This window comes from Macadamia integrifolia, unplaced genomic scaffold (genome assembly GCF_013358625.1).
Source record: "Macadamia integrifolia cultivar HAES 741 unplaced genomic scaffold, SCU_Mint_v3 scaffold2887, whole genome shotgun sequence".
Classification (NCBI taxonomy): Eukaryota; Viridiplantae; Streptophyta; class Magnoliopsida; order Proteales; family Proteaceae; genus Macadamia; species Macadamia integrifolia.
In genome coordinates, this window is record NW_024869032.1 from 25,637 (window position 1) to 38,391 (window position 12,755).

A 12,755-nucleotide genomic window follows, 5' to 3' on the forward strand; every position below is an offset into this window, starting at 1 on the left:
GGTCCTCCGCTGACGAATGATGGTTCCTTTCACTCTGTTAACGTCTCATCTTATAGTTCAACTGAGATTTGGCCGTTTCCCCTCGACGGAAGTGCCCTGTTGGTGTTGCTGAACCTTGGTTTTTTCTATTCGTCTTTTTTTTTTTTTCTCTAGCTGAACCCTCTCTGTATGTTGATCTCTTTACAAGTTTGTTACTCTTGACTTGGATTTTGTTATCCTCACCTATATTTAAGATTTTTTTCCAGCTTCAACTTTTCTGATTTAAAATTACCGTAAACTCTTCAATGTTTCTGGACTGGATGATGATTGTTGCAATGTTAATGAATTAGGATTGAAATCAATTATTCTTGATCTGAATAATCGAGGATTCAGAGTTGTGAGATATAATTGGCGGGGATTCCTCTGATCAGGTGGTTTTCGCTTCCTTGCATCTGAAATGGATCGAGTAACAGGTTGGGTTTGGGTAAACAACCTCAGCCCTAGGATGTGTTTTCACCACGTGTCACAATTTTGTGCTTCATTGCACCTCACCGAGCCAAAGTCTCTCTGCAGAGGATGTTTTTCCGTTGTAGGTTGGTGTGGTTGGGGAATTTTAGGAAGTTTATTTTTATTTTTTTCTTGAACTGTATGAGCAATAACTAATTCTGGGGATTAAGTAAACATTTTTAAAGTTGAAACTAATCAATGTAAAATAAATTTGAAATATACTTATTTTATAATTTATTTTCTTATTTAGTGGATCTAGGTAATTTCCCCTAAAAATAAAACCCTAACCCTAATTTTCAATTCATGCCCCCATAAAAATATGAAAACCCTAATTTCTGTTTATATATATATATATATATATATACACATCACATTTGACAGACTAGATTGTCATCGACGGAAGCTCGCACGAGCCAAACAGGAGGTTGATTGTGCTAGGTTAGGAGGAAAAACAAGAGTAGTCCTGAGTTCTTTGTTTTTTATTATTTTCTTCTTTTTTTCACGGCCTATTCCTCATTTTTTCTTGATTTTATTTGTTATGGTTTTAATCCGTATATGCGATGGGAGGATCAAAGAAGATGGGGCTAATGATGATAAATCTTATCTAAGCGGATTTCAGTGAGATTTCGGTCAATGAACTGATTGTTACACACACTGAAGCCCATTATTTTTCTTCTTCCCTGATCTCCATCAGATCTGTCTAAATCGGATTCAAATTCAGTTTCATTTCATTCGTTTTTCTCTTTTTTCCTTATCTAGGTTTTCATACATCTGTGTTTCAGTTTCAGTGAGCAAAATAGTCTCTGGTTTGTTGTCTTTCTTCTTTTTAGTTTCGTTTGTTGAAATGAAATATGAGAATTTAAACGGAAACGGAAGATACAGAATGTAGTTAGAGAAGAGAGGATTTGATGCAATGATGAGTTTAAAAGGGATAGGCAGTGGACGGAGCTTTGTTTAGAAGCTTCTCCGTGAGCTTTGTCACCAATAAAAACGACTTCTTCTTCCTCTGAGCTCAAATCCCCTCCTTTTGCTATTAAAATTTTAAATTTGTGATCGGGACAGTGAAGTACCAGACCCCGAGTAGCTGGCGCTTACTCTGCTTCTTGACTTGAATCTGTATTCAAATGGTGTTCCTAGGATCCGGGCTCTGTTTGGTATCCAATCCCTTCTGTGAATTTTTAAAATTTTAGAATATATTCTCAACTAAAATTAAAAACATTGTTTAAAATACTTATATTCTGCTTTAAAGTGCATTTTTATTCTATAAATGGTTTCTCTTAAATCAGATTCTTGATATTTTTCATATTCATGAAAGAACATAACTATTTATGGCCATCATCAAAGAAGCTGCTATGACCCTAGTGAGGGGAAAAAAACCTATTAAGGATGCTCCAGTATTGCAACAAAATCTTAACCTGGCCAGTGAAAGGGAGTGTTGCGCGATAGAGAGAGAATAGAGGCTCCATTGGTGGAGCTCTTCTCATAAGGTTGTGCCTTCTTCCTCAGAATTGTTCATATATGATTTGTTATTATTATTATTTTCTTTTGTGTGGGAACCCCCCATCGGGGAACTGCATAACAAACAGGGAGAGGAATATGTATGTCGCCGAAATCAAGTATGCTAGCAGAAAGCAACAATAAGATTACATGATGGAGTATCATTCAGAAAGAATATGAGGGTCATTTCAAAAAAAAGGAAAGAGAAAGATAAACACAATGGGTACTAGCATACTATCTGCGGCACACCCAACCTTTTCCCTAACAATATATATATGATGAAAACAATAAAAATCAAATCTTGCTTTGAAGACAACCATGGAAATCTTAATAGATGAAGGTGGGGCTGTAATTTTGTATGACCCTATGTTTGTTTGTATGCACCCACCATGTAAGTGTGATCATTGAGTGGATTGGACATGTTAGAGGGATGACCCAAGTGTCTAAAACTTCATTGAAATAATCATAATAATAAAGAAGAGTGGGAGACCAGACCCGCCTTACCCAACCTAGAAAAGCAGATCACACACGTGCCAAAGAAATCCATCAAGAATTAAGAATTTACATTAACTAGCAAGCAACTATGTTTTCCAAATGATACAAATAAGGCTTCTTAGGAGAATCTGATCTCTAAGAAACTTGGAACTATCCAAGACTATGCAAGCTAAATTAGCCAAAAAATCTGCAATACGAACAAGAAGGACAAGAAGGAGATATGAACTCAGAGAGAGTCCCTCAACACCAACAGCTCTAGAACTCTGAGAAATAAAATAAAAAATCAATGAAGAGTCAAAGTTAAAAGTAAAAATCTATACCTATATCTACACACAATTAAAGGCCATCTTGAAGAGCCCTCACAAAGTTCGAACACTAAAGGCTGCTAGGACCTGTCTATCTCTATTTCCGATGGTTCCTCCACCTACATTAATGCTCAGATTTTCTATACTTAGACAATCAACGTTAAGTTAAACAACATTAAATGGTGGATGAAGAACCTTTAAAACTAAGACATCCCGCATAGGGGTTACGTGTGCCTAACCCATGCCTTCTATTATTCATTTTCTTCTATAACTCCTAAACTATTGGTACCACAAATACCATTAGCACCTACTTGGGATTGTCAAAACAACAATCTCGCTCGAATTTTTCTAAGGGAAAAGGAAAATCCCAAACTTTAGAAGGATTTTCACCAGCCCTTCTTCTTAATTGGCTATTAATGCATTTAGATCTTTATTTTTACTTTTCTTTTTTTTAAAGAGAAAATGATGAGTAAGCTAGTGGGTTACCCACGAATAAAATGTGCTAGTATTTATTAGCTGTTGCCTGTTAGATTAGATAGATTAGATCTATACCATTAATAAATTATAGAAAATTATAAATTACACACTAAATGATTTCACTTTACAAATCCACACACTTAATGTTTAATTTAACAAAATTACACAAAAGTTGAGTTTGGAATTACAAAATCAGTACAGAGTGCAGTCATGTTCTTCCCTCTCATTGAACAATTTCACCCTTAAGCCATTGAAGGGGATGGCCATCGTTTTCTCCTCCAGCCCCTGGGCCCCACCCACCCCTTCTTCGTCCTGCAACACCACCACCCACTTCCTCCTCTTCTTTCTTTCTTCTCCTTCATCCCCACCCCCGGCCTCAGCTGCAACTCAACCCACCGCCCCCTTCTTCTTTCTAGAACTCAACTCACCAGCCACTTCCTCCTCCTCTTCTTTTTCTTCTTCTTCACCCCTACCCCTGCATTATTCTGAGAATTTAACAACTAGGCCCCCTGCTGCAACTCAACCCACCGCCCCCCTTCTTCTTTTTCCTTATGCAACTCACCAGCCACTTCCTCCTCTTCTTTTTCTTCTTCTTAACCCCCTACCCCCTGCTGCAACTCAACCCACCGCCCCCTTCTTCTTCTTTTTCTTCCTGCAACTCACCAGCCACTTCCTCTTCCTGTTCTTTTTCTTCTTCTTCACCCCTACCCCCTGTTGCAACTCAACCTTCCACATACTTCTGCAAATTCCCCAACCTCAAGCTAAAAGACGATTTCCCACCTGTGGAGCTTCTTCTCCTCAACTCGCCGAACTCGCCGATGCCACCATTCCCTAAGTCAACCCTCTTCTTCTTGGACTCTATCCTGCCTCGGTTGCTCAAAGAAGAAGCCTTATTCGCAGACCCATTGTCTCATAATGCCCCCGGGTAATCAAAAGCAGACATAACCGAGACTTCCTGCTTCGACGTAATGCACCCGTCAATGAGGAACACTCGGGAACATTGGATTGAAATGGGTCATTGAAGGGGGAGGGGGCTTCAGCTCAAACTAGCCCAAAGGAAAGTTACAGAACCAGAAGAAGAAATCAAGGGAAAAGAGAAAAAAAAGCCTTAAACCCTAAGTAATGGAGAAAAAAAGTTGAGTTTGGATTTACAAAACCAGTACAAAGTACAGTCATGTTCTTCTTCTTCTTCCTGCAACTCAACCCACCGCCCCCTTCTTCTTCTTCCTGCAACTCACCAGCCACTTCCTCCTCCTCTTCTTTTTCTTCTTCTTCACCCCTTCCCCCTGCTGCAACTCAACCCACCGCCCCCCTTCTTCTTCTTCCCGCAACACTGTATTGACTGATTTTGTAAACTCAAATTCAATTTTGTGTAATTTTATTAAATCGGTAAAGAGAAAACCGTATTATGTAATTTTATAGTTTTTCAAAAGAAATATGAATCCAACTAATAAAATAAAACTGACAAAATGTAACAGTTAATAAATATTGGCATACTTAATTCTTAGGTAACCCGCTAACAAATGCCCAATTCTTGCCTTTTTTTAAATAAACTGACTCTAGTAACAAAATCTAAAGACTTCATAAAATCTTTACCCAACAATACAAAACAAAACGAAAAGACTGGAAATTTTTGTTACTTCTTCCCCATTCCAGTTCTATGGTTTTAGATAATTCCATCTACTCCTAATCAATTCTGACCTATTTTACTAGGAATTTGATGCAGGTCATTAGTGTTCCGTTTCAGGTTTTTAAACCTTGATCCCAATCCGTCCAACACAATAGTGGCTGAAAAGTGACAAGTTTGGTGGAAAGGGTTTCAAGTTTGGCAAAATCTATTTCGCTTTTTACAGTAAACCTTATCTTCCTTTACTGTTCTTTGGTGGCAGAGGGAAACCTTCCACAGATGGTGGAATGAGATTTAGGAGATTGTGCAGCTGAGTTCATATTTAAGTTGGTACAAGACTTGACTCAAATGTTGTCTTTGGAGTCGAGACATAAGGCATATTTTGTCTTTCACAATCCCATTCCTTCGGCATCCCTAGTGCGTGCTTCCCATTGAATAAGCATTTAAAAATCACAGATATATATTTTTTTTAATCTTTGAGGAATAGTTGCAAATTCAGTTCGGCCGAATGATTTGGAGAATTAAACTACAATGGACTCACCAGGAACCGCCCCATACACAAAAAAAGAATGCAAATTACAGAAAAGGGTAATTAACATAAATATATAGACAAAAAAAAAAAAAAAAAAAAAAAATGAAAAAATGCGATGCTGTATAAATATTTCATACAATACAACAACTGCATCAAAGTTTTATTAAACAGTAGATATGGAAGAAAAATGATGAGACAACTATTGCTCTAGAGGTATCCATTCTAGTTCTAGTTCTAGATCTCCACATTCAACATTCTGAAGCTTCAGCAACACCCCTTGTTTCACTTTCCCGTCCACTATATTGATGATGCTGTCTTCAATGAGAGCGTTGTCATGCGATTTCAACCACTTTCCAATCTGCATGTTTCCAAACATGTTTGGATCACCAAATGCCATTGCAGATGTGATCAGCGGCTGAATATCAACTTCGGCTACCCCCATTATGTCATCAGCCGAAAATGTGTCGTAATCATATACTTACTGCACCATGGGAGAGGGAGGCATTGGATCATTACCCATTCCTTCTGCAAGTTTAACATTGGACAGCATTCGACAATCATCAGATACTGCAAAGAACTAGGCAGACTATGCCCACCATATCCACTAAGAATTTATAGAAGGTTGGAAGGGTAAGGTATACTCCTCTGTTTGTGAAATTCTAAAGCTGACTTGTCCAACAAGTGATCAAGTCTGTTGTGGACATTAACGGACTGCATTATGACTTTATGAGATAATTAAGATTTAGCAGGATATGGACTATTATAAGTCATTAGAAAAGAGTCCTTGGATGACTGTTATAAGCTTGAAGACTTCCCATCAAAGAAGAGGAGAGAGAGATCTTAAACAAGCTTGAAGGAGTGAGAGAAAGTACTTAATTTTGGGGGAGTGATCGACAGTAAGACAGGAGCATTGGCTAAACATTATCCCTTAATTTTTATGTCCTGGCAAAGAGTGGATATTTTAAAAACACCAACTTTCGTAATATGGTGCTACTTTTTTTGGGGTGGGAGGAAGAGAACTAACATGACGAGGCATTAAGTTCCAAAGGCAATGAGGTCGAGAAAAAGAGAAAAGTAAGGGTGGTGAGAGGGACATTTAAAGAAGGGATTCAAGGTTCTGATCTATGGTTTTGATTGCACAAGAAAATCCAAAAAAGATGCATCACTCAATATAAAACTATCATTCAAATAACCCATATAAATATAGTTGGACCAAGGCCTTCAATCGGTGTTGATATGGTATTGCCCAACAGTGGAAGGTGATTTCAAGCATTTGTAAATAGTGCGGTAGACAAGTGTACAGTTCCAAATTTTCCAATATAGTTGGCAATCAAATAAGAAGATAGCAAAATTTATAATAAATTTAAGGGAGATGGTTAGGTATGTCATCCGCTTTCTTGGAACTAACGGCTCAACCAATGGGTATAGGGACTTTTCCAAGGAAGGAGTGAAATAGACACAAATCTAGATATACCGACAACATACTCAGCCTTTTCCCTAAATTTAATTAAACTTAAAAGCAGAAAGAAAAATATGAGGGTTAGGCGAGAATGGGGATAGATTCGATTATCTAATTATAAATAAATGAAAACAAAGGGGTGACATCTTAGGCTCCGTTTGGTTGCAATGGAAATTTAAAGGGAAGTGAAGTGAAATTTTCATACTTTAAATAGAAATGTTTATAGTCATTACCCATGTGATTGTATAAACTACTTCATTTTTTAACCATATTTAGTAATAATGTATTTTACATGTAATTTTTATTTTACATATTATAGCAAATGGTTTTGAATACAAAGTAAAGTGAAATTTTATAACCAAATATGGAAAGCTTTGAAGTTAATGTTAAAGTCATATGGGTAATGATTACATATATTTCTTTTTTAAGTATGAAAATTTCACTTCCCTTCCCTTTTATTCCCCTTACAACCAAACATAGACTTAGGAAAGTGAAATTGTAAGGAGAATATTGGAGATGCATGAAAGAAATTAATTGATGATGATGACATGGTAAGTATGATTAGGATTGGGTGAATGTTTCCAAATCCATATATATGATTCCAATATGCCCACAAAATTTGTAATATTAATGGGGTGGTGCATGACATGGTTTCGGTCCATGTAAAGAACAAAGGGCAGTGAAAATTGTAATACCCCTCCCTATTTCCAATTTAAATGGGTTTTCTATTTTCTTTTGCAAAAATCTTATGTGATTCAACTTAGGGACCTAATCCAAACCATTATGTAATACCCCTCCCTATTTCCAATTTACATGTTTGTGATGGTAATATATATATATATATATAATAGTTTTATATGTAATTATAGATATCAATGTCATTAATGGGAACAAATAAGATAGTAGTTGGAATGGTTTGAAAATAGGACAAAAAAAGACAAAGGGGAGTTAAGATGAGAGACTTTTGGGGATGGGATGACATGTATGTTTGACATTGCACAAAAGGAAGTAATATAATATAAAAATATTAATTTCATTGCACAAAGGGGGGTTTGTCTATTGTCGGTGGAGAAGAAAAGGAGAGGAAGAGTGAGATAAAGTTGGGTGGGACCTACCAACCCTTTCACCATTAATTCACCTTCCTCATTTGTTAGCTAAGAGACAAAGAAGCAAATAAAGAAAAGAAGAAGATAAGAGAAGAGAAAAGGGGAGGAATGCTCACGTACTAAGGGAGAGAGAGAGAGAGAGAGAGAGAGAGGGACATGTGTGAGAGTGATGTATGGAGAGAGAGAGACAGAGATATGGACATGAGAAAGGGATAGGTGGAGAGAGAAAGGGAAAGGGATAGTAGAAGTTTGTTTGTAAAGGGAGGGTGTGCATACAAATCTTTCAATAAGAAAGAAAGGAAAGAAAAGAAGGGAAAGGAAAGAAGAGAGTTAAGAGGGAGATGGACTATTGGGGTGGCTGTGATTTTCTCAAATTAAGGTAAATAAAGTGGAGGAAAGGAGGAGGAGAGAAGGACTCCAACGATTTTGGTGGAGGAAGAGCTTCTCAATTGAAATTTGAGAAAAGAAAGAGGAAGTGGAGGTGAGGTTTTTAGCTTTTCAAACCTTAGTTCTTCCATGGTTACATGAGTTTTAAAAGAAAGAGAAGGAGAGAGAGAGAGAGAGAAGTGAGTTCGGAGAGGAAGCTGCTGCCAAGGCCAAGTTGCAGCCCAACCTCACGGCTTGCTACTATCCAGCTGAGGTTTTGGCTTCTCTTCCCCTATTTTGGTATTATTGAATCAACTTTATTTAGTATAATTATGAAAAAGATTGGAAGCAACTATAGTTGGAATCCCACTGTTATTTAACTTTTAAAAGGGCATTGTCTGAATGAGTTCAAAAGAGGAACCTACTTTAAGGATATTGAAATATACATGGAACCTAGGACACTAAAGCTGATTTGATTATACTGGAAGTCTTCTAAGAGACTAGCTCCGATGGTAAAGAATAAAGAAAAAAAAACAAAAGAAAGGGGTAGTTTATGGCTATGTATATATGAAATGATTGTATAACATGGCCCTACTAAAGTCCTACTAAGACTACTAGTATGGATTTGTCATAATCATTAGAGAACATAGTGGACCATGATCTAATAAGCTAACTACCCACTATCTTAGTCAATATTTGTTGATTAAAGTACTATTAAGAGTCGATTATTTCCTTAGACTGATGTGTAATATGAAAGTTCGATAATTAGAGGAATTCTTGAATTCCAAGAGTACGCAGTCAGCCCATACGCACTTTGCCAAAATGGCCATAACTTTTTTTATAAAACAGTAAATTATGTTCCGTCTTTTTTGTAAGAAAATAGACTCATAGATCTTTCTATCCATATAGGGCATGAATACTTGTTCCTTCGGAATTGCTTCAGGTTTGACACGAAAGTTACCCAAAAACAAAGGACTGCAATTACTATTTTCAGCTTCAGTCCTTTGGCATAGTCTTGTGGACCTAGCTCGGGTCGTTAGGCCATTTAGAAATGCTCCCACAGCAATCGGAGATTAAGAAACCTATGTAAAAGCCTAAGTATATGATTTGGTTGGATGGTGAGTTTAAAGTAAAAGGATCAAGTCTGGTAGTCGGTAGCATATATAACAAAGTGAAAGCTTAAGTTTAGGAGTGATTACATACTTGAGTCATTAAGTTTGAAGTAATAAATTCTTATGTAGGTGATACAATTGCAAGAGAACGTTAGCAAAAAGTGGTTCTCACAGTAATTTTTGTACATCATCTACAGGTGAGGGGAATTCGGCCAAATCCTTGCGTGTTTTACCATTTACAGTATATATATGTATGTCATTGCCTCTAAGATCTGTTTTATATTTTTATATGTATCAAAATATTATTTTCATGATTTTCTTTATAAGTGTGAGGCATGATAGACATAAGATAAAATTAAGGCGTAAAATGGACCGAAGCTAAAAGTTGTCAAAGTCCTTTCCAACAGAGGAACTGGGAAGGATAATGAGGTCTTTTAATACCCACCCTGCTGGTATGGGACGGTCAAGGGAGGACCAATAAGGGCTCCATCAATATCCCGCTCCACCCAAATATTGAAATTGACAGTGACAACTGGATGCCAAAGTTGGTAAGCAAGACAACAAAGAAAAAAAAAATAAAAGAAAAGATTAAAGATACACTCTCAAGACACGACCCAGATCCTTTGAGCTAAAGAGCAAGATAAGGGTGAGGCGTTGAGAGAGGAGCTTGTGGGATGAATTCTCAAGACACGACCCAGATCCTTTGAGCTCAAGAGCAAGACAAGGGCGAGGCGTTGAGGGAAAACATCTTACCCAAAAGTAAGCAAGTAAAGGTAAAAGAATAAGAAAAAGAGTAAGAAAGAAAAGATAGGTTAATGAGGAAAAAGGAAAATGTTGTGGTTGATAATTATTTGATTTTGAATGCCATGCATATCAGTATATGTATAATCAGATATATTATATTTTCAGATTTATGCACTGACAAAAGTAGCACGTGATTTTTATGATGTTTCTTTAGTCATGCATGTTTTACTTCATGATATGATTGTGTTTTCCTCACTAAGCTAGTTGAGCTTACCCCATGATATATAACTATTTTACAAAGCCAGAACATGTGCCATGTCGTTGTGTACAATGTGTATTTGGTGATAGAGGTGCTGATTTTCCTTCCTCCAAGGAATAATCTGAAGATATAACTATTCCAGACTTTGCTAGACTTTTTGAAAGAATGTTGTAATAACTTTACAATGGATTACAGTACGTTTAATGTATTTGATAGATATAGACATATTAAGACTGTTAATGTGTAATGAAGTTTTAAGTATGACGACTTAGCTTCCATTGTAGAAATTTTGATCTATTTTCAGATTAGTTTCTGCTGTGTATATATGTTTGGGTAAAAGAATTGTAAGATTATGCCGTTATTTAACGGTGGCCCGCGAAGGCCTGCACCCATATCTTACCTGGATTTGGGGGCGTTACAGTATGGTATCAAAGCAAGTTTTTGGGAATGATTGGACAACGGATTTGGGAAGTTTAGACCTAGGTCATTTAATTCATAAAACAGAATATAAGTTATAGAAGACATATTTCACTTGGGGATTTTAATTGTGAAGTAGAACTAAGAGTTATTAATATTATAGAATTGGTAATGATACGACAACTAAGTATATGATTATTGTTCAAGTATGATAGATATAATTTACAATAAAGAGATTGTCAAAGTTATGTTGGCAGCTAGCTAATAAGTTCTTCTTGTTGTGATTGTTAGTAAAATGCCACCAAGAAGGAGAGGAGGAGCACGTCGGACTATCCCAGTTCAAGATGCTCCTGGTGTAGACCCTGGGGCAGCACAATAGGCTGCTAGTATAGCACATGGTGGAGAAGTACCAACTCATCAACACCAAGGTGGGTATGTGGCACCAGGTGAGAATTCCCCACCTCATTTACATCCCCAACACCATCAGCACCATCCAAAGGGTGATGTTTTGCCACCGCCACCGGCTGTAGCGGCATGGGCACAACATAATGTTATGAATGCAATTGGTACTTTAGTCAACGCTATCCATGAACAGTCAACTTCAGTAGCAGCTGGCCGTTATGCCTAGCATACTCAGGGAACAGAGATAACTAGAATGTTGGAGTAGTTCAAAAGGTTAGGACCCTCGGAGTTTATGGGCATTGGATTAGATCCCCTTCGGCCTCCGACTTGGATAAAGGAAGTGGAGATGATATTTGAGCTACTTGATATCACAGAACTGCAGAAGGTGGCTTGTGCTACCTTTATGCTGAGGGGTGAGGCAGCATATTAGTGGAATTCTACCTGTCGTACTCTTGAGGAAGGTCCACAACCATTGACTTGGGCTAGATTCATAGGTGCCTTTTTGGACCAGTACTTTCCAATTGATTTGCGGCAGAAGAAGGAATGTGAGCTTCTTCAATTGAAGCAGGGTTCTAACCCATTATCTGAGTATGTTCAAAAATTTCAAGAGCTTTCGATATTTGCTCCTCATGTCGTGGATACAAATGAACATAAGGCTCGACAGTTTGAGAGGGGGTCAAGTCCCCACATCCAGGCTAGCATTATCATTTTGAAATTACCTACCTACAAAGATGTGCTCGAACGGGCTAGGATGTTTACTGGGTGTGGTACAGGATCACCTCCTATTGAGGATAGAAGTCATGGGAAACGTCCACAAGCTCCATCTAATGCTCGATCTACTCCTTTCCAAAAACAACAGAGATCTAGAGATGACCAACAAGCTTCTATGGTTGTTTGTCCCAAGTGTGGGAAGTCACACCGAGGTCAGTGCTTACTTGGGGTTAATGTTTGTTTTAGATGTGGATTGCATGGCATATGGCTAGAGATTGTATGAATCAGGGCAATCAGGGTGGACAGTAGTGCCAGTTCAGTTAGTTCTACCAGCCACGCCAGGATCACTAGACTTTTCAGGGCCAGCAAATGCAGCAGACCAAACAGACAGGACAGGGATCGCAGAGTGTTCATAGTACCCACAATGACCAGAAGCCTAGAGCTCAAGGAAGGGTCTTTTCCATGACTGCAGAGGATGCAGAGACTTCACCATCAGTGGTGTTAGGTATGGTAAGCATTGCAAAGCAGTTTGCATATACATTATTTGACTCAAGGTCCACACATTCATTTATCTCGCACTCTTTTGCTACAAGGATATGTGTACTCCCCACAATCATGAATCACCATCTGTGTGTAGCTACTCCATCAGGAGCTATGATATTAACAGATACGGTGTATGAGACTTGTATTATACAAATTGAGGGTAGAAAGCTAGCAGCAAATCTGGTACTACTAGAGATGAAAGATTTTGATGTGATAT

At 37.7% G+C, this 12,755-nt stretch overlaps 1 protein-coding gene, 2 non-coding genes and 1 pseudogene across 3 annotated transcripts; 3 read left to right on the forward strand and 1 right to left on the reverse strand.

The window, feature by feature from the left end:
- Positions 1 to 1,067: 1,067 nt before the first annotated feature.
- LOC122067392 lies at positions 1,068 to 1,149 on the forward strand. Its single transcript, XR_006136682.1, has one exon. It is a non-coding gene; the product is annotated as a small nucleolar RNA R11/Z151 (small nucleolar RNA).
- A 244-nt stretch (positions 1,150 to 1,393) lies between these two features.
- On the forward strand, positions 1,394 to 1,501 carry LOC122067393. The gene has a single exon (XR_006136683.1). It is a non-coding gene; the product is annotated as a small nucleolar RNA Z152/R70/R12 (small nucleolar RNA).
- A 4,052-nt stretch (positions 1,502 to 5,553) lies between these two features.
- LOC122067388 lies at positions 5,554 to 11,418 on the reverse strand (annotated as a pseudogene).
- Positions 11,419 to 11,576: 158 nt separating this feature from the next.
- On the forward strand, positions 11,577 to 12,278 carry LOC122067390. Its single transcript, XM_042631224.1, has 2 exons — positions 11,577 to 11,669; positions 11,820 to 12,278. Exons 1-2 carry the CDS (start codon positions 11,577 to 11,579, stop codon positions 12,276 to 12,278), a joined length of 552 nt encoding a protein of 183 aa, XP_042487158.1.
- The last annotated feature ends 477 nt before the right edge of the window (positions 12,279 to 12,755 follow it).